The 19964-nt window shown below is 35.4% G+C and overlaps 1 protein-coding gene across 2 annotated transcripts; it reads left to right on the plus strand.

Moving 5' to 3' along the window:
• Positions 1-266: 266 nt before the first annotated feature.
• On the plus strand, positions 267-19622 carry LOC109002943 (NPC intracellular cholesterol transporter 1-like). 2 transcript variants are annotated; one of them, XM_018980873.2, is made up of 39 exons: positions 267-437; positions 994-1070; positions 1389-1488; positions 1789-1896; positions 2198-2314; positions 2826-2976; positions 3742-3989; positions 4139-4327; positions 5053-5129; positions 5209-5326; positions 5513-5596; positions 5970-6065; positions 6218-6319; positions 6961-7029; positions 7596-7691; positions 7780-7887; positions 9474-9587; positions 9783-9866; positions 10022-10150; positions 10466-10664; positions 10782-10925; positions 11085-11128; positions 12213-12296; positions 12412-12480; positions 12570-12646; positions 12965-13034; positions 14306-14455; positions 15134-15199; positions 15345-15489; positions 15646-15710; positions 15805-15870; positions 16171-16264; positions 16920-16956; positions 17082-17139; positions 17252-17362; positions 18000-18067; positions 18444-18510; positions 18607-18675; positions 19152-19622. In XM_018980873.2, exons 1-39 carry the CDS (start codon positions 366-368, stop codon positions 19236-19238), a joined length of 3909 nt encoding a protein of 1302 aa, XP_018836418.1. In that variant the 5' UTR covers positions 267-365; the 3' UTR covers positions 19239-19622. The 2 variants fall into 2 exon arrangements, with proteins under 2 accessions (XP_018836418.1, XP_018836419.1); XM_018980874.2 differs by lacking the exons at positions 18000-18067; positions 18444-18510; positions 18607-18675; positions 19152-19622 and having other exon boundaries at positions 17238-17347.
• The last annotated feature ends 342 nt before the right edge of the window (positions 19623-19964 follow it).

The raw sequence follows: 19964 nt of genomic DNA on the forward strand, positions 1-19964 counted from the left end.
TTATGATATAGTTATAAAATATAATGTGAAAATGTGTTGGATATGTATTATTACTCATTTATTAAATCTATTATTAAATATGAAGTTGATATCTCAACCTATTTTCGATTTCAATTCTTAGAGAGGTTCAATATTTATTGAAATTGAATCCGTAAATAGGAAAGCAAGACATGAATTAATATACCTACGTCAAAAGGCAGCTAATTGCTTCGGCAGGTAACTATAAATACGGAGTTTGACTCTCCCACTCTGAATACAACCGCAACGGCTCTTCGCTTTTACTTCAGTCTCACGCACTTGACACTCTCTCTTGCTCGCAAAGAGATACAGAAGGATACGCATAGCTCGCGGTTTCTCTCTCCCAGATGGAACTCTGGTGCAGGAGTAGGACAATGTGGCTTCTTCTAGGGTTTCTCATTTCTGTTTCTTTGTTCCAGGCAAGAACTCTTCTGTTCATGCTCCCTTCTCCATTTTCTCTCCCTTCCTTTACTTTTTCTCCCAACTTTTTCCCCCATTTTGCCTCGATCTTTTTTCCTTTTTCTTTTCGTAGCTTTCTTCCTTTATTCGTTTTAAGAGGATATGGTGGAAAAGGAAACTATGAAGGAAATTAAAAATTCTTATTTCTTATATTGGAAGATGTTTTTCCTATTTTTGAAGGAAACGGAAAATCTTACCTCCGCCAAGCCTCCTACTCGAATTTTTAAGCGAAAGCGGAGGACAGAAGCCAGTTTTTTTTCCTTCCTCTCTTCTTTTCCTCTCTAATTTGCCAAAGTTTCATGTATTTTTAGAATTCTTTCGTCCTCTTCTATTCTCTTTTCTCTTCTTCGCAACCAAACGAAGTTCTAAATTATGTGTAACTCCTTACTGTCTAATTTAGGCAGGTTTGATTTTAAGTATAAGATATAGATATAGAGTTATTCATAAGATGTAGATATGCAAGGGAATGGGGCGTTCTCTTTGATTAATTTGTCCGAATATGGGTATTATGTGCAGGTCTTAACTACTTTATCTGTAGTGAACGCAGAGATGTCAGACGCGCGGTTTCTTTTGACGTCCACTGCGACATCAGGGTGAGGAGATAATTTCTTATGTTCAATCACCGCAGATTATATACAATCACATCACAATGGTTAGATTTAGGATATAACAAAAAGTTGCGATACCGGCGCGCCCTGCTTCTGTATGGCATATACTCAGTGTTGCGTATACTGACATGAAGTGAATTATTTGCGGTTGAAACTAACGAGCGTCTTCTTTGTTTGCGATTCTGAAAAGTCGAATTGTTCTTCCTTACCGTATACTTTTCTAGATTTGATGAAAAGAACTTCATTATGTTTATTTTATTATATCTGGATGCTTGAGAATTTATAATTCTCGATGTTGTTCAGGGAAAGACATACTGAAGACCATTGTACGATGTATGGCATTTGTGGAAAACGTACGGATGGAAAAGTTTTGAACTGTCCTTTCGGTTCCCCTGCTGTGAAGGTATGGTATAATCGTCTATTTCCGTCCCAGTGTTTGCTCGGCTGGATTACTATTACCACAGCGACCGATATAACTATTGTTTTCTTATATCTATTTGTGTACATATGTATGCATATGTTTCGCTTTATTATAAAACATTTTTGGCGTTGTTTGATTACTGGGTTGATCCCTGTTTTCAGGGTAGCTGCCAGTCTAACTTACCTCCAGTTCTGCTAGTTCAAGTTTTCTTTCCTATATTTTTTGAAGCCGTGAAGGCTGTAGTTACCTGATGATTACGTAATATGTTGTCATGCTTACCAGCCAGATGAGTTGCTTTCGTCAAAGATCCAAAGTTTATGCCCAACAATCACTGGCAATGTTTGTTGCACAGAAGCTCAGTTTGACACATTACGAACCCAAGTCCAGCAAGTAAGATTTTTATTGAATCCTACCATTTGTGCCCTGTCTCATTTTTCGTTCTTTTTTCAATCAATTTTGTTAGTTTGGCTAAGATTGGCCACTACTGTATTATTTGGTATTCAATGTGATAATCCATATTTCTCACTCGTTCATGAAGCATTTGTTGTAAATTTTTTTGTAATTGAGCCTGAGGTCTGCTGAGTTTTATAGCTCTTCAGATATGTTTGTCCATCTTGCTCTTTATTTTTCAAGCTCTTCAGTTCCCCCAAAATAATGTCGTCGTGTTTTATAACAATTATTTTTCTTGCAGGCAATTCCTTTCCTTGTAGGTTGTCCAGCATGCTTGAGAAACTTTTTGAATCTGTTCTGTGAGCTTACCTGCTCTCCTAATCAGAGTTTATTTATCAACGTGACTTCTGTTTCCAAGGTCAGGAACTCCCACTTATCCTTCCTGGTAATAATTGCAAAGGGTCTTATTGTTCTCATTCTGTTGTGCCCCTCATCAGGCAATCTTGTCTTTCATAACGTTGGAAAGGATAATAATTTTGCAAACAGTACCATTTTATAATATTGGCAAAATGTTACACTCTTACTTGGAATCTTGTTATTTATAAACAGTTTCTTGTTTACTAAGTTTGAGTTGCCAAAGCACCAGTTTTACCAGTGATCCTATGATCTTTGATATTCTCCTTAGGTATAGATAATGACGTGTACAATATCTATAGTAATCCATGTAGCTTCCCTTTCTATCTTTTTGTTGCTCGCTGCAGTATCTTCTATTGGATACAAGTTTGAAATTGCTAAAGCAAATTTTAAACAATTGGTTTTTATTTGAGGAAGTGATTTCTAGAGGTGTATATATCTTATTGGAGAGGCACACAATGGTATATATGAAAGTGTATCTCTATTTATGTGAACTTATTAATTTTTTTTTTCAGGTTAATAGCAATTTGACCGTGGATGGGATTGATTTTTATATAACTGATGCTTTTGGTGAAGGATTATATGACTCCTGCAAGGATGTAAAGTATGGTACCATGAACTCCCGAGCTCTAGAATTTATTGGTGCTGGTGCTCAAAATTTTAAAGGTATCTGATCCTTTTGAAATTGGAACCTCTCTCTCTCTGTGTGCCATACGTTGTATGCAGTAGTTTTCTACCGTAGTGGGGTTGAATAACAAATAGCCAATAAGATGCCTAATCTATTAATCATGTTTGTGAATGTGAAATCTTGAAGGGTATCCATATCCTTGACTATTGTAAATAGCTTGGCTGCTGTCTATAAATCCCACAGTTTTTAGAAGGAAATTATTTGCTGAAAAATTTATTTTAGATTGGAAATTTGCTCAACTTCCTCTTTAAAAGAGTGTAATTGGATCCTATCTCATCAATGGGTTTTTTAAGATTTATGTGATTGCTTAGATATATAGAGGCAAATATATAATTATTGAGAAAGGAAGAGATGTATTTGTTTCTGGGTTTTATGAGGCCTCCATGACTAGGAAAAATTATTGCCGATGGGTTTTTTATTTCTTTATTTTTTTTCTCCTCAAAATGATTGATGAAAAAATGGTGGAAACCCCCACATTTTATAATAGAAAAATATGCGAGGTTTTAGAAAGGAAGTACAATATAGTTTTAAAAACTTTTTCTGCATGTACAGGAGCAATATTGACATTTAAGTTTTCTTCTTCCTTCATGCCATTACTTCCTTACGAAATTGTTTATGTTTTAATCATTTTAGTGGCAAGGAAGAACGTTTTGGTCTTTGAGGTGCTAAGTGCTTTTACATGTTTTGTAATTATTCATGCTGTTCTATATGTTGTACTGCTCATACTATAATGTTTGTGGCAGAGTGGTTTGCATTTATTGGTAGACGGGCAGGGCTAAATTTGCCAGGTTCGCCATATGCCATTGTGTTCCATTCAAATGCTGCCGAGTCATCTGGAATGAAACCTATGAATGTTACTTCTTATTCATGTGGTGATATTTCACTGCGCTGTTCTTGTGGTGATTGCCGTTCATCTCCAGTATGTACTAATACTTCTCCTCCTGCTACCCACAAAAGGGGTTCTTGTTCGGTGAGAATTGGGTCTCTTAAGGTGAGAGCCTATAGTACTGTAGTTCCAAACCTTGGCAGCTGCTTTGATTTATATGCATTCCAATTCAAATTCTTTTTGGCACTAAGTCGTGTAACCTCATATAACAGAGATGACTTCGCTAATATAGTTTCTCGGTTTGGCAACTGCAGGCCAAATGTATTGACTTTGCATTAGCAATCCTGTATGTCGTACTGGTTTCTATATTCTTAGGATGGGGTTTATTTCATCATACAAGAGAAAGGAACCCACATTCTAGAACAAAACCAGTGTTGAATGCAATGGATGTTGGTCAACTCCATTCTGTTAACAGGAAAAAGGATGAGAACTTCCCCATGCAGGTACATGCTGATTACCTACCATTCCCAGTAATTAAATAATCATCCTCGCTAAATTAGTCAGATCTAATAATATAACTTGAGTGCAAGGCTCATTGGTCGCTAGCTGTTTAAACAATGAAAGGAAAAAATACTAATTCATTGGCCTCACCTATTTTTAATAAAATTCCTATTTACTGATAAAAAAAAATCCTGTGGCTTGTTTCTCTCAGAGGAGTGTATGTGTTGTGTGTGTGTATATTTGATAAATAGGGTAGATTTTATCCAAACTCGAAAAAGGTTCAAGTCATATATACCCAGGAAGTATACAAGATGTACACCTAAGCAGAAAAAGAGAATAACGAGAAAATCCTAAAAACTGGGTGCATAAACAAAAGTTTTGAGTTGCCACCTTATAATTCTAGACTCATTAATTTATTAATTGATATAAATTTTCCTAGCCAAGGATCAAAAAGAAAGGAACCTGAATTCACTGGCCACCCTCATTTACATACTTTTGCTTTTTAACCTTTTTTTGTCTGACTGAATAAGTACTGTACTAGCAACCGCAATACTGCTCAGCTATGCTCATTATCTGGCTCATGATGGACTCGGACATAACTCACTTCTATTATTCCTCCATTTTCTATTTCCTACAAAAAGAATTTATGCTCCATTTTTTTAGAAGTGTACTTTCTGTTCCTTTCATTTGTTGGCTAATCTTATCGCATGTTTTCTTTGAATATCAGATGCTTGAAGATTCTCCTCAAATTGGAAATGGGGTCCGGCTTTCAGTCGTTCAAGGATACATGTCAAACTTTTACAGGTCACTGTCATTTCCACTAATGCTTATGATTCTAAAAGCAGAATGATTTTTGACATCGTGTACATGTTTTCATGTTCAGGAGATATGGAACATGGGTTGCTAGAAATCCGACCTTGGTTTTGTGTTCATCATTGGCTATAGTTCTTATGCTTTGTTTAGGTCTAATCCGTTTCAAGGTGGAGACACGGCCTGAGAAGGTATTGGTTTGGCACTTAAATGAGCTTTATTTTCTGTGGGCTACCATCTTTGTTAAATTTGTTTGAATTTGTGGATTTAATATTCTCATTATTTCATTCTGTATACAAAATTTTTACTTGTATTTTACTGTTATAACTGTATTTGTGTTGTCTACATTATGCAATTTGATATATGCACTGTTTCAGCTATGGGTTGGGCCTGGGAGTAGAGCTGCAGAAGAGAAGCAATTTTTTGACAGCCACCTAGCCCCTTTTTACAGAATTGAACAGGTTCTACTTTGATGAGCTTAGAAGTTTCTTTTTTCACACCTTTTTTCTTTGGGCTTCTGTCATTGTACTCAATGGATCTAGTTTTCATGACTTTCTTGTATCATTTTCTAGCTCCTAACTTGTAACTAGGTGTTCTCTTTTGTATACTCTCTATATACTTGGGCAATGCCTGGTTACTTGATTCAATAATATCCCTAAAATCTTTTATTACTTATAAAAAAAAAACACTTCTGCTGGAAGTGGAAAAATCCTGACTCCGCCACTGACCAAAGAGTGCTGGCCATTTTTTATTTCTTACACAGCACTGTGGTGGGGGATTGTAGTATTTACTTCACTTCAAAGAGCTAATAGTGTTCTGCATTTTTCTTTCCAGATTATATTAGCAACAATCCCAGATGCTATGGATGGTAGATCACCAAGTATAGTGACTGAAAGCAACATTAAGTTACTGTTTGAGATACAAAAGAAGGTATACATTGCGGTGTTTCTTTTTAGATGTGATTTGCAATGGACTATGATTTTATTTTATTTTTCTTTCTAGATATTCTTTTCTTCATTTTCTTTATAAATCATTTGTGAGTGTGGCCATGTAATTTTTTCCAATGTTACTTTTTTTTCCAGGTTGATGGAATTCATGCAAATTATTCAGGATCAATGATAAGCCTCAGTGATATTTGTATGAAACCACTGGACCAGGATTGTGCCACTCAAAGTGTTTTACAGGTAAACTTGGTGGTCTGTGCTTGGGTACTGCACACTTTGGATCTAATGATGGAACTCGTAAAATCTTTTTTCTTTTTATGTTTGTGTAGTTAAAAAGTCCATTTTAATAATACTTTTTGCCATGTTTGTTATTGGGTGCTTTAAAGGAAGTCTAATATGAGTAGAAAGACTCGATATGGTTTCACTAACCTAGTTCTTCTTTTATACATGTATATATGCCAAAAGAACCGACCTAAAGGCCTTTTATTTCTTTATTCGTTTGCTTTTCCTTCTGTTCTTATTAATACATTGGCAAGTTTTTGTGTAGGACACTTGGCATTGGTGAGCAAAAATTAATTAATTAATTTATGATTTAGAATATAAGGTAGCTATTTCAAATCGTTGTTGGGCTTCCATCTGATATTGCCTGTGTTATTGTTTCATTGTGTAACAGTAACATATCTCTTTTTTCAATTTGGCATTGCATCTTGCTAAGATTTTCATCTGTTGTGATCTGTTTTTGTTGAAGTGCCATGTTATATTAATTCTAGTTATGGCTAAAGCTCCTTTATATCTACTGTCATGATTGGTTTTTTTTACAAGTATATCTAATGTATGAGATTAACCTACACTTTCTTGTTTTCTTCTCTTCTTGGTGACAGTATTTTAAAATGGATCCTGAAAATTATGACAATTATGGGGGAGTTGAACACCTTGAGTATTGTTTTCAGGTATGCTTTTTTGGTAATTTCCATCTTCATTTTGTATAAAGCTGTAGAGCTTGGCTTTGCTGTTGTCTGTTTACACTTACATTCCAAGCGATTTCATGAACTCTTTTTAATCCAATTGTTTCTGATACTTACCTACTATTAGCGAATCCGTATCTTTTTTTTTCTTCATAGCAAATACACACGTACATGCACACACGCACACACATGCTCCAAAAACCAGGTGCAGGGAGCTCATGGGAGAGAGAAGGCATAGGTGAATATGCTTCATTTGTGTTTAAACACAGTATATTAGTTGTTCAAAAGTAGTAACTTTCTTTTGGAGACATGATGCTTTCAAAGGTGACAAAAGATTATGGGATGAATGGAACATCTAAGTTATGATCTTCATGAGCTTAAATAGTGCTATAATGTGAGATTGACCAGCCTCAAACACTGATGTGCTGACATTATATTTGTAGGGTCAGTGTGCTTAGATTTTGATCCTTGGCTATGATGAAACAATTATATGGCATCATGGCTAGAGCTCTAAACTTTTTTTTGCTCATTCTGTACCTCTATTTTTTCAGCATTATTCCTCTGCAGACAAATGTATGAGTGCATTTAAAGCTCCTTTAGATCCAAGCACTGCATTAGGAGGTTTCCCTGCGAACAATTATTCCGAGGTAGTTATCCTTTTCATCCCGTTTAATTTGGCAACTTAATTGGATTGTGGAAGCATGTGATAACCCTACGGTGATGATTCTGTGACAGGCTTCCGCATTCATAGTTACTTATCCAGTAAATAATGCTATTGACAAAGAAGGAAATGAAACTCAAAGAGCAGTGGCTTGGGAGAAGGCTTTTATTCAGTTAGTGAAGGTTTGTTCTTGGTACAATTTTCCCTTCAGTGGTTGTTTCTTGTGCAATAGTGTTTTTTCTTATGTGCTACGCTGAAGTATTGGGTTTCTTATTTCTTTTGTTAAATAAGTTAATCTTAATAATAGCGTAGAGGGGCGCAACCTGTCTACAGAGAAGTGTACTAACTTGAAGTTGAAAAAGAACACAAGAGTTCATAAACTCAACAAAGCTAGCAAATTGCAAACTGTTGTGGGCAGCCATTCCCAACTATGAAGAGATTTGAGCATAATCATAACTCTAGTATCATCTTCTCACCATCCTCAAAGGTTCTATTATTACACTCCTACCAAACGCACCACATTAAGCACAAATGAACAATCCTCCTGATTTTGATGTTACTGTGGCTCCCCAAAAGGTTTTTCTAACAGGCCGGCATCTCCACCACACGGCTGGGGCATGATCCAGTTGTATCCAAAAGATGAAAGATCAAAACGTAACCCCATAACCGCCTCATGTTGAATTAGGAGATGATTGATGCTTTCTTTGCCTTGTTTGCCCATACAACACCACCCCATTATGGTGATCAGTCTTTTTCTCAAGTTATCCTCCATAAGAATCTTCTCAAGGGCTTCTATTAACAAAAAATGCCTCCGTAACCTCTTTCAAAGGAATGAACCTCCAGCTTGAAGGATGAGTGCATGGTAGAAAATTTAACTCGAACGTCTTTTTTTACAGAATATTACTCGATGCCGTAATGAAGAGATTTCCTCCACCTCCTAATCATATGCTGATCTGATAAAAATAATATTTCACTGTGGTTTGTTGTCAGAAAACTGCATAAGTTCTGCTACCGAAGCATCCTTACAGCTTGAAATGCTAAACAAAAGTGGGAATACTACCTTCGAAGGTTGATCTCCATACCAAACATCATACCAAAATCTAACCTTCAATCAATTTCCCACCTTAAAACTGACGAAATGTGGGTGTTAGCATTGTAATACTATATCTGTAAGTCCTAATTTATCTTTGTGCTTAGTCTAAGAAATTTATTAGTTGAGGGTGTTATTGTTTATATGGTTTTTAGTGACTTTCTAGGTCATCTTCGAGAATAAGTTAGAATAGCTAGTTAAAACCATGTTTATCCAGGTTAAATATTTAACTTTTTTCAAGACTATAAATATGGCTTCTAGCAATTGCAGCAACAAAGCTTGGATTTGCTAGTGCCATCATAGCCTGCAATTGGACACAAGATATGAACGTGTGGACGTAGCCAAGTTCTGCACTTTAAATGTAAACATCCCAACTTCTGCATTGCAAAAAGGAAATGTGCCATGATTATGAGCAAATTCATGGCAGCCTATGATAAAAACATCTGGCCCTAAGTGGTCAAATAAGTGGAAATGGATTTAGTTTGCTGACCCAAGTTGTTGGGATAGTGTTATCATCTTGCTATGCTGCTTTAGAAAGCAAGGCTGCCGATTTTGAACTGTTGATGTGATATGATTAGATACGTATTCCTACATTAGCATTACTAATTTGTTGGTGGTTGGAACTCCTTTTTGTTCTGTTTTTTAATCTCTTCTACTTATTTACTTTTTTTCTGTTAGGATGAGTTGTTGCCGTTGGCGCAGTCTCAAAATTTAACACTTTCTTTTTCCTCGGAAAGCTCTATTGAGGAAGAATTGAAAAGAGAAAGTACCGCAGATGCCATTACTATATTGGTTGGTTTTTCTTTCCCCCCTTTTTTTCCTTGAGCGTGGAAAGATGTGGAAACAACTTTCAAAATATTCCCAAACTCATTTATTCTCTTCATTGTATAGTCTTGTGGCTGCTCCATTTTTCTTCTATTATCTTTATATGTACTTTTTAATCAAGTTACAATTTCTTGTCTATATTTATTACTTTATTTTTTGCAGATAAGCTATCTCGTGATGTTTGCTTACATTTCTCTTACTTTGGGTGATACACCTCGTTTATCTTCTTTTTATATTTCATCCAAGGTATGCTCTCATCCTTGGTTTAATTGTTCTTTTATCTTGATGGAATTTTTGTTTATTCTGGAGTCCTGCTCTTTACTGTTTGGAATGCTGAATATCTGCATAGGAAGCTTACCTTTCTCTAATATAATTGATATCATATGATGAGTGAATTCCAGATGTTACTTGGTTTCTCTGGAGTCATTCTTGTCGTGCTGTCCGTTCTTGCATCAGTCGGATTCTTTAGCGTCATTGGAGTAAAATCGACACTGATCATTATGGAAGTTATTCCTTTTCTTGTTCTAGCTGTAAGTTCCTTCCCACCTGTATCTTTTAAATTTCATGCATTTTTTCTACAACATTGTGATTACCATGTTCTTGACTGGAAGGATACACTCAATCCTGTTGTGTTGTGCAGTAGCTGCAAAATGTTCATTAGATTTGTTGCTCATCTTGCAATTAACTTTTCATCTATTAGTATCCATACAATTTTTTTCCCTTGTTATAGTTATTTGAATGTCAATCCACAATTCATCCATTTATGGTGATGAACCCCACCATTTTTCTCTCCCCATTGTTGTGCCAACATCATCTTTATATGGTCGATCTTTTGTTAATATCAGGTGGGGGTGGATAATATGTGTATACTGGTGCATGCTGTTAAGCGGCAACCATTAGAGTTGCCTTTAGAAGGACGGATAAGCAATGCACTTGTGGAAGTAGGGCCATCCATAACACTAGCCAGTCTCTCGGAGGTTTTAGCTTTTGCAGTTGGAAGTTTTATTCCTATGCCGGCTTGCCGTGTGTTCTCCATGTTTGCAGGTTAAAAGTATTCATGCATTTCAATATCACCTGCGAGTATGCTTTTATAATTTTATCGTATCATGATATTTCATCCCTGGCAAATTGTTTAAACACTGTTTGCACATTCTTCTGCAGCATTGGCTGTTCTTCTCGACTTCCTTCTGCAAGTTACAGCTTTCGTTGCTTTAATTGTTTTTGACTTTCTCCGAGCTGAGGATAGGAGGGTTGATTGTTTTCCTTGTATAAAAGTTTCTTCATCAGATGTGGACTCCGATAAAGGTATCCTTGGTACTTTTATAATTTATGATTAATTGACGGACTATCCTGATTCTCTCAGATGATTGTAGATTGCAAAATATTAGATTCTTTTTCATTTTTAGTGGTTTACCTCTTCTTGTACACTTAAATCTAATTGAAGGCTTTCTTATGGAAACATAGGCATTGGGCAGAGAAAGCCGGGATTGCTGGTTCGTTATATGAAGGTAATTGGGTTTTAAAAATTATTGAAATTGTATTTATTTAATAAAATTGCGCTAAACTATAATCTAAATGTATAAATAGGAGATAATAGTGCCCCAAAATAAATAAAATTTGAGATTGAAAGGAATTATTTATTAAGTAATAGGAGAGAATGAGAATATTCAGGGGTTGCTTAAAACATTGTGAACTGCAATATATCAGAAATCTTTTGCTAACATGGGATTCCTATAACCGAGGAGAAAGCGCTCTTACCTCTCCTTCTTTAGCCTCATGGTATGTATGCCCCATCCTTGGGCCAAACGGAACCAGGTCAAATTTTGAACGGTTGCAGCATGTCTAGTATAGTTAGTTGTCTCTAGTTTGGTAGGCTTTTCATGCTCCTTAAGCATAAGCCATAACTCTTTTCATGCCTGGTTGATCATTCAGTTTGTGTGGCACGTGTAATAAGTTTCTGATATTGCTCAACATATCAATATTTTGCAGTTCAAAGGAATTTATTGTGTATCCTTAAGATAATATTAAGTTTTCTGCTGGTAGATATTTTCCAATTCTACTTATAAAAAAAAGAAGAAGATATTTTCCAATCCTAGTGGAGGTTTTTGCTAGCGTGCCTCACTTAGATGTGGAAGCCTTTACATACTTATACTATATATCTGTAGGGAACCATAAATGAAAATGCATAATTTCTAAACATTAATTCTAGTCGTATTATTCAATATCAAACTCAAGCACTAAAGGCATTGCATACTCTAAAAGTTTACAGCTTTCTCATGTGGTGACAAATAGATCACGAATGATTGCATCGAGCTCAGGCAGTTGGGGAAAGGGTATGATTGCTTCGAGGTCAGGTAGTCAGGGAAAGGGCATGAGGCTTTGTTGAGTAGCATGCTAAATGTTATTGTAGTTTCAGTTACTAATTACACATTGTCCCTACTAATTCCAGGAGTTGTTCATGCTAACTTTTTTTTCTCTTAAAAAAGGATCATTATTGCCTGGTGGTTTGAATTTCTTTTTTTCTGGTTACAATCTTGGTGTTTATTACTTACCCTACTTTCTAATCTTGTTGGGTTCCAATGTTCATTTCAGGAAGTCCATGCACCCTTCCTCAGTCTTTGGGGAGTAAAAATAGTGGTCATTTCTGTCTTTCTTGGATATGCATTGGCTAGTATTGTAAGTTTCTTTTTTCCTCGATCATTTTTTGGCATTCTGTGAGATTATGAGGATTTACCTGTCTGTTTCTCCTACACGTCTGAAACTAGCCTCACTATTTCTCTCTGAATCTCAGGCATTATGCACTAGGATTGAACCTGGTTTGGAACAAAAGATTGTTCTTCCTCGAGACTCCTATCTTCAGGTTGAAGTAATTGAAATGTTTTCATTACAAATGAATCATGAGCAGAAGTATTTACTTGGTATGCTAAGATTACATTTCTATTTCTACAGGGATATTTGAATGATGTTTCAGAGTATCTCAGAATTGGACCCCCACTATATTTTGTTGTGAAGAACTATAACTATAGGTATCTTATTGTCCTTATATTCCCCTTTTGCTGCCAAGTTGATCTCTTTTGTAGCTCTATCATTATTCTTGTTATGGTACCATTGGTTCTCTATCTTGATGAAAAGAGGAAGGGATCAATTTCCAGGTGCCTGTTTTGTTTTTATACAATATGATGAAGAAGAAATTAAGCTTTTAATCATGATACTATTTGATTTTAACCTGTATATCTCCATGATGTGCCTTTGTGGGAGAAAAGGTGTCAAGGGATGAAACTTGATTTTGATTGATGTTTGTCACTATGTTAAGATCGCGTTACTGATGTTGCTCTACTCCTCAGCTCAGAATCAAGACATACAAACCAGTTATGCTCCATCAGCCAATGTGATTCAGACTCCCTTTTAAATGAGGTAAACCTTCCTCTTTTGACGCAAATGTCTTGAGTGCTATTCGATCTACATATCAAATGCCCTCCCATATTCTTTTGATAATTTCTTTTGATCCTCAAACTTTTGCGCAAGGTGACATATAGGTTCATATTATTCTACTTATTTGAGCCTTTTCTTATTAAAAAAAAAATATTTGATCCTGTTCTTTTCGGTACATCTTTTATATTCCTCAATTTCTTTCACCACTTTCTCACTTATAAAGAAAATATATCTTCCACCTTTTTCAATAAAAAATTCCCTCTTATATTCATGTTAAACTCTCTTTGGTTTTCTATCCGTATGATTTTAGAAGCTGAGTTTCTTCAAAGATTTATTTATTCTAGAGGCTCAATAGCAAATTACTTTTCCATATAGTTCTAAACAAATATAATTGCACAAATTGAGAAATGGTCCAAATTTCTTATAAAAAAAAAAAACAAATATATGCAGGGAGGCATATTTTTCGTTTGATTGTAAATTTATCCTTTATCTTCAGTATTGAACAATTGTTTGAAGAAAAATTATAGTTATTATAGATTTCCCCATATTGTATTGTTTTTCCACCTTTAAAACGTTGGCCTTTTAAGGGGAATCATTTAATGCATTGTCTTTGAAATAAATTCACAAATTTAAATGAGCAGGCCCCCTTAATTTAAACTCAAATAAAGCAAATAAAAAGGTTTATTGACTTTTCAAAGAAAGGGTAAGGAGAGTTATTAGAATTGTGTTTATTGACTCTTCTAAGTGGATAATATCTTGGGATATCCCAAAACAGAATAATAGACAATATGAGATGAAGATAGCACACACATATAGTTTATCTAGCTAATTATGTCGTATTAAATATATATTAAAGTATGCCTACAAAAATATATGTGAGTATATATTATATTTATCAACTATATCAGAACTCGGGTGGAAAAGCACAAGTTTGATAGCCATTTTTTAGAAAATGATATTAAGGGCCTATGGTATTGGATATCACATGTTAATACGGTTGTATATTACTCATTTTAATTTATTCATTATCTGCTAGGACCATGAAAATATGGGATTACTGTATTATTGTTCAATGTGTTATTGTTATGACCCACACTATTTATTTCATAGAGCACATTCATGTGAATATGAATCTTTTATAAAGGTGAGATATTGACAAGTTTGGTTTGTTGGGCGTTTGCTAGTCATTTATCTTTGGTTGTCCACTTAGTTCATCCTCTTAATTTGAATTATTTGTCTTTTTGCTTCTGTAGATTGCCAGAGAATCCTTAACACCAGACTCAAGTTACATTGCTAAGCCAGCTGCTTCATGGCTTGATGATTTTCTTCTGTGGATGTCTCCAGAAGCATTTGGGTGCTGTCGAAAGTTCACGAATCAGAGTTATTGCCCCCCTGATGATCAGGTCTTGATCCAAATATTCTCAGGTCTTTTTTTTTGTTGATGTGGAATCTCACCAAGGTAGCCCCCCCCACCCATCAAAATTCGTGTATGAAGTAATCTAGGGGAACTCCCACCGTGCAATCAAACCCAAGATGTCTAAGTCTACATCTCATCTCAATCCCACCCTCTGATTACTGGCTGCGTCTTGACGGGTCAATTGTTCTTCGAGTTATCGCTTCTTTTTTCAAACATTACTATGAAATTTTGGGGTTTTATTTTTCTAACTAGACTGCTTTAGATTAGGCTTAATCATATTACTTAAAAAAAGGGGTTAGGCTTACTCATGTCTATAACATTAGACTTTGATGCACAGAGGTATTGGAATTTGGACTGAATAGGTTTGAAAGGCTCAGGTCAAAATTAGTTCTCTCAAAACAGTGAAAATTCTTTCCACTTGAAAAATATAGATCACAGTTTTCTAACATTGTTGGTAACAGGCCTCCATTTTTTAATTATAAAGCAATGGGCTTTTGTATTAAATATCTTGCTTGACTATGTATGACCCACATCATGGTAACTGTGACCATGCAATAAATCAAATCATGCTTTTCCTGTTGGTTTCTGGACTTGGCAACTATTATTAATTTTGTTCTGTGTTGCTTTCGTACCATTGTAATCACTGAATTAAGTTCTCTTCCAGCCTCCCTGCTGTTCTCCTAATGAAGTTTCTTGTGGCCTGGATGGAGTATGCAAAGATTGTACCACGGTAATTTACAGACTATAGATTGCAGAAAAATCTTTTGAATGAAACTTCTGCGTCTTTGATTTTTCCTATTACTCAGTCTTTGTTTGTGAAATATACATTTTTAAATTGAGGGGGCTTAGTTACTAACGGTTTTGGAGCTGTTCAGTGCTTTCGTCACTCAGATTTGCATAATGACCGTCCATCTACAGTACAATTTAAGGAGAAACTCCCATGGTTCCTGAATTCCCTACCCTCTGCTGCTTGTGCCAAAGGTGGCCATGGGGCTTACACTAGTAGTGTGGAACTGAAAGGTAGGTAGGATTGCATGTTTTCTTCCATTATTTGTCTTCTTTAAAAAATATCCAGTGTTTAGACATGTAATAGTTTACTCTTTGAGCTCATACTATGTGGCCCAAAATCTAAATTTGGTATTAATTATATAATTGTTATTAATTGCATATCAACAGGATATGAGAATAGTGTTATTCCCGCATCTTCATTCCGTACGTATCATACACCCCTCAACAGGCAGGTACGACGGTGTCTTTTATCATGAGAGTCAGACTGCTTTTTGTTGTCTTTTTTAATCCTGTATTACAGAGAGGCCTCGCTTTGTTATATTTTAGATCGACTATGTTAATTCAATGAGGGCTGCTCGAGAGTTCACATCAAAGATTTCTGATTCTTTGAAGGTAATATCAGTGCTCCCTGTCTCAATTCTTTCATATATATTTTTGGAACTAATTATGAAAAAAAGATTCTTAGTTAGGTATTAAATTTATTTTGCACCATTGTCCGGCGGATCTTCTCACCAATACTATTGACAGTAGAATACAATGATAGTTAATCACTTTGACCCCTACAATAAACAACAATCCCTACAACATTTCATATAAGCCTCTTTTCACCTTATACAAGAAAAATATTTTTTGCAGAATGCACCGTGTACTAGTTTATCTTGCATCTGTTAATGACATTTCTTCTTGCTGCAGATTGAAATCTTCCCATATTCAGTCTTTTATATGTTTTTTGAGCAATACCTTGATATATGGAGGACGGCTCTGATCAATCTCGCTATAGCTATTGGTTAGTGAACTTGCGGACTGTCAATGAAAAACTGACGTGTATTTATGTTATCAGGACACATAAATGTGATCTATGAGCTATGCTACTAAGTTTATGGTTTCAATAGTCTCATTTGTTTTTGCACAAAGGACTTGGTTGGTCATCTAGAAGCTATGGATATTTAATTGCCTGCTACGTATATTATTGCCAAGATAACCTTTGGCATATTTGTGTTTCAAGAAATATTACTTCCCCCTTTTTTTGTAGATTTCTGTATATTTCACTTTACTTTTTAATGCTTAATGGAAGAGGCTGTTTCGTAGGCTATAACATCATTCCTTTCCCGCCATGTAGATTTTACATATAGAATAATGACTCCATGTCTTTTTATTCAAGTTAAAACCACAAGCATGAGGCAAGGGATGAGTAAAAGTTTTTGGTTAGCTGTCTGACCCCTTTGACCATCAGGCAGCTTGGGGCTGAGATTTTGAAGAGGATACTATTGTTTTATTTGTTGAATTAAATAAAAAAAATTAAATTCTCTTTGATAATTTGACTTTTTACATGCGATTTGGATTTCAGAGTGAATATTAAATAATCTAGCATAAATGTACATGATTCAACTCATGGTTATTTTGACTAACAAGAATTAATTAGATATGTTTGATGTAAACAGGTGCAGTGTTTATTGTTTGCTTAGTCATCACATGCAGGTCAGTATTAATGCTTTTAGGTTATGCTTTAGATAATAGCCTTCTTTTCTACTTGTCAGTGATGTTCTATTCTTTCTGAAATAACTGAGAGATCCTGTTTCTTGTTCTTGGCTTATCATTTGTAGTTTTTGGAGTTCAGCAATTATTTTTCTGGTGTTAGCAATGATTCTCGTAGATCTCATGGTAATTTTCTCCCTTTATACCTGGTTTTTTAACTTTGAAATGGTGATGTTAATTATTGCTTAATTAATTTGTTGTTTTCCTTTTGCTTCGCTTACAAGATTACACTGTACAGGGTGTGATGGCAATTCTGGATATACAATTGAATGCAGTCTCTGTAGTTAACCTTGTTATGTCAGTGGGCATTGCTGTTGAGTTTTGTGTGCATATGACACATGCTTTCTCGGTCAGTATCACTCTTTCATTCTACTTTCTGCTTGTAAAAGACATTTCCCCATTGGTGCTTGATCGACTTGTGCAAACTTAGTTTTTTCCATACTACATTATGTATTTGTTTCAATGTATAAAATACATTTTGTTGAAATCTATTCCTTTTCCCACACATGATTTACATGAATCTTAATATCAAGGGGAGAGAGGTCAAGCATATACTTGGTACCATTTTAAATAAGCCACAAAATCAGAACAAAATAAAACGCCATGCTTGATATCATTACACTTAGAAAGGAAATGGGAATGGCCTAGATGGAGCTAAGCGGCACTAAAGAATCCTTTTATCAACCACAATTAGTTGGGATTATGGTTTACTTGATTTGAGTTTCAATATCGCTACAACCACATTCTTTGCTCATGGAATACAAACTGTTAAAAAATGCAGTGTAGTAGCAGAACTTTTGAATATTTTAACTCTTTTTTGTAGTTGTGAAAAAAAATAATTTGTTTTGAGAGTTATGGTTGGTGGGTCATTGATGGCTTCCCCTTCTGAATGCTGGGACATTGTCTCTTTCTTCGGCTTCACAGTTTTCTTTACTGCCACGATAAGGAAATTTCTTCTGTAGTCTACTCATATATTTCTTGTGCAGGTAAGCAGTGGAGATAAGGAACAACGCACTAAGGAGGCTCTGGGTACGATGGGTGCATCTGTCTTCAGGTGCTATTTTTGTTCTTCCGTGGCAACATAGATAATGTCCAGGATCCCTAAGAACTGTGCATTACTCTCTGACATATATAAATGGACTGTTGTGTACTTTCTCAAAATAACTGTAGTATTCCATATTTCTATTTTAAAAAAAATACAGTTGTAGGCATGAATTCAGCTTCTAATTGTAATCTAAGCTGCTATTTTGTCCTTTACCTTCAAACCATGGTTTATCAGATAATGAAATTTCAGGTCCAATGTCATTGTTGTCTTCTTGACACTGCTGCCAAATGAGTTTTGCCCTATCTTACATGCCACAATTCCAGCATAAAGGTTTCGGTCAACTATCTCAAAATTTAAATAATCTGTCTTCAACATAATTTTGCAGTGGAATTACGCTGACAAAGCTAGTTGGGGTGATCGTTCTTTGTTTCTCAAGGACAGAAATTTTTGTGGTATTAATCCCTCTCTAAACTTCGCTTCTCTTAATGTTTTTGTGTGGTCAATATTTTTCAGTGTATTTAACATGTTCTCTGCCTATGTCATTGCAGGTTTATTACTTCCAAATGTACCTCGCATTGGTCCTTCTCGGTTTCTTGCATGGACTTGTTTTCTTACCCGTATGTCCATAATATTCCCCTTATTACAATACCACAATGTTTTTGTCCTGATGTGATTCCCATTTGTCTACCCATGGGGAGTATTGAAATCATGAACAATTTTAGACCCCAATTGGCATTGCTTAGCTATAGATGGACCAAAAAGTAACTTAAATAAAAGACAGCAACGAGAAAATGCATGTTGCATCATTTTAGCCACAGTTAAAAAAAAATATACCAAAATTAACTTCTTGTTTTAACTGGCTGATAAGTACCGCATGGAAGTCCCTCTAGTTTTGCTTTTATGAAATGTGCATGAGTTTAGTTTTTCCCTCATATCATCCATGAAAGAAGGGGGGAAGTCTACTTTTCTTTAGTCGACCTCAATTGTACCATCCAGACCATTGAAGTGATTATTGATTTCCAGTGAAACACCTATCTAGAGAGATGAATAATGCGACGAAGTCATGTCTCTTCTTGGCTTTTTATGTTCACAGGTATTTTTGAGCATATTTGGTCCACCGTCAAGATGCGAGCTTGTGGAGCAGCTAGAAGATCATACGTCTTCTTCGTCACAGCTGTAGGGCAGACTTTTTTTTTGTAGGTTATAATCCTTCCCTTTGAAATTTCATGTATAATTAGTGCAAGAAAATATCTCCAGTAGCTTCCAACACCTGGTATATAAGGATCTTTCGACAAGGAAAAATAAAAAGTGGACAAAAAGGCATGGAATTTTACCTTTTTGTCACTTTAGTAATGTGAGAGCTATGGAATGGAAAGAGAAGTAAATAACTTTTGTTTGTCTTTTGGTCCATGAAGGTTGATTAGGTTTTTTTTCTGTACGGCTAATGGTGGTGACATGCACTGACCCAGATGGCCATTAGAGCACTTCTTGATGTACAATTAAGATGAACAAGAAAAAAAAAAAATATTGTGATAACATTTATGAAAGAATTAGTTTAATTGGCCGGAATCTCTCTCTCTCTCTCATGTCTCAGTTGTAAGTTTTTCTATATCCTTTCTGAGTTGGTGCATGGATTTGTATGATCGCAACTATTTTTAATAATCATATTTTTATGCCCTCCTTGGCGGAGCACCACGGTCAAATTCGGATCAACAATTCTTTATAATCTCAACATTAGTTTCTGATGATTGGGGTTTAACGTTGATTAGGTCATTCTTGCAACTATGAATAAGTGGTTTAAATCAATGATGCCCTTTCGATACGTTTAAATAAGTAGAGGCAGATGCTGCACTACGTTTGGATGTTAAGGTGATCTCAAATAATCTGTTAATAGTATTGAATAGTT

This window comes from Juglans regia, chromosome 11 (assembly GCF_001411555.2).
Source record: "Juglans regia cultivar Chandler chromosome 11, Walnut 2.0, whole genome shotgun sequence".
NCBI lineage: Eukaryota > Viridiplantae > Streptophyta > Magnoliopsida > Fagales > Juglandaceae > Juglans > Juglans regia.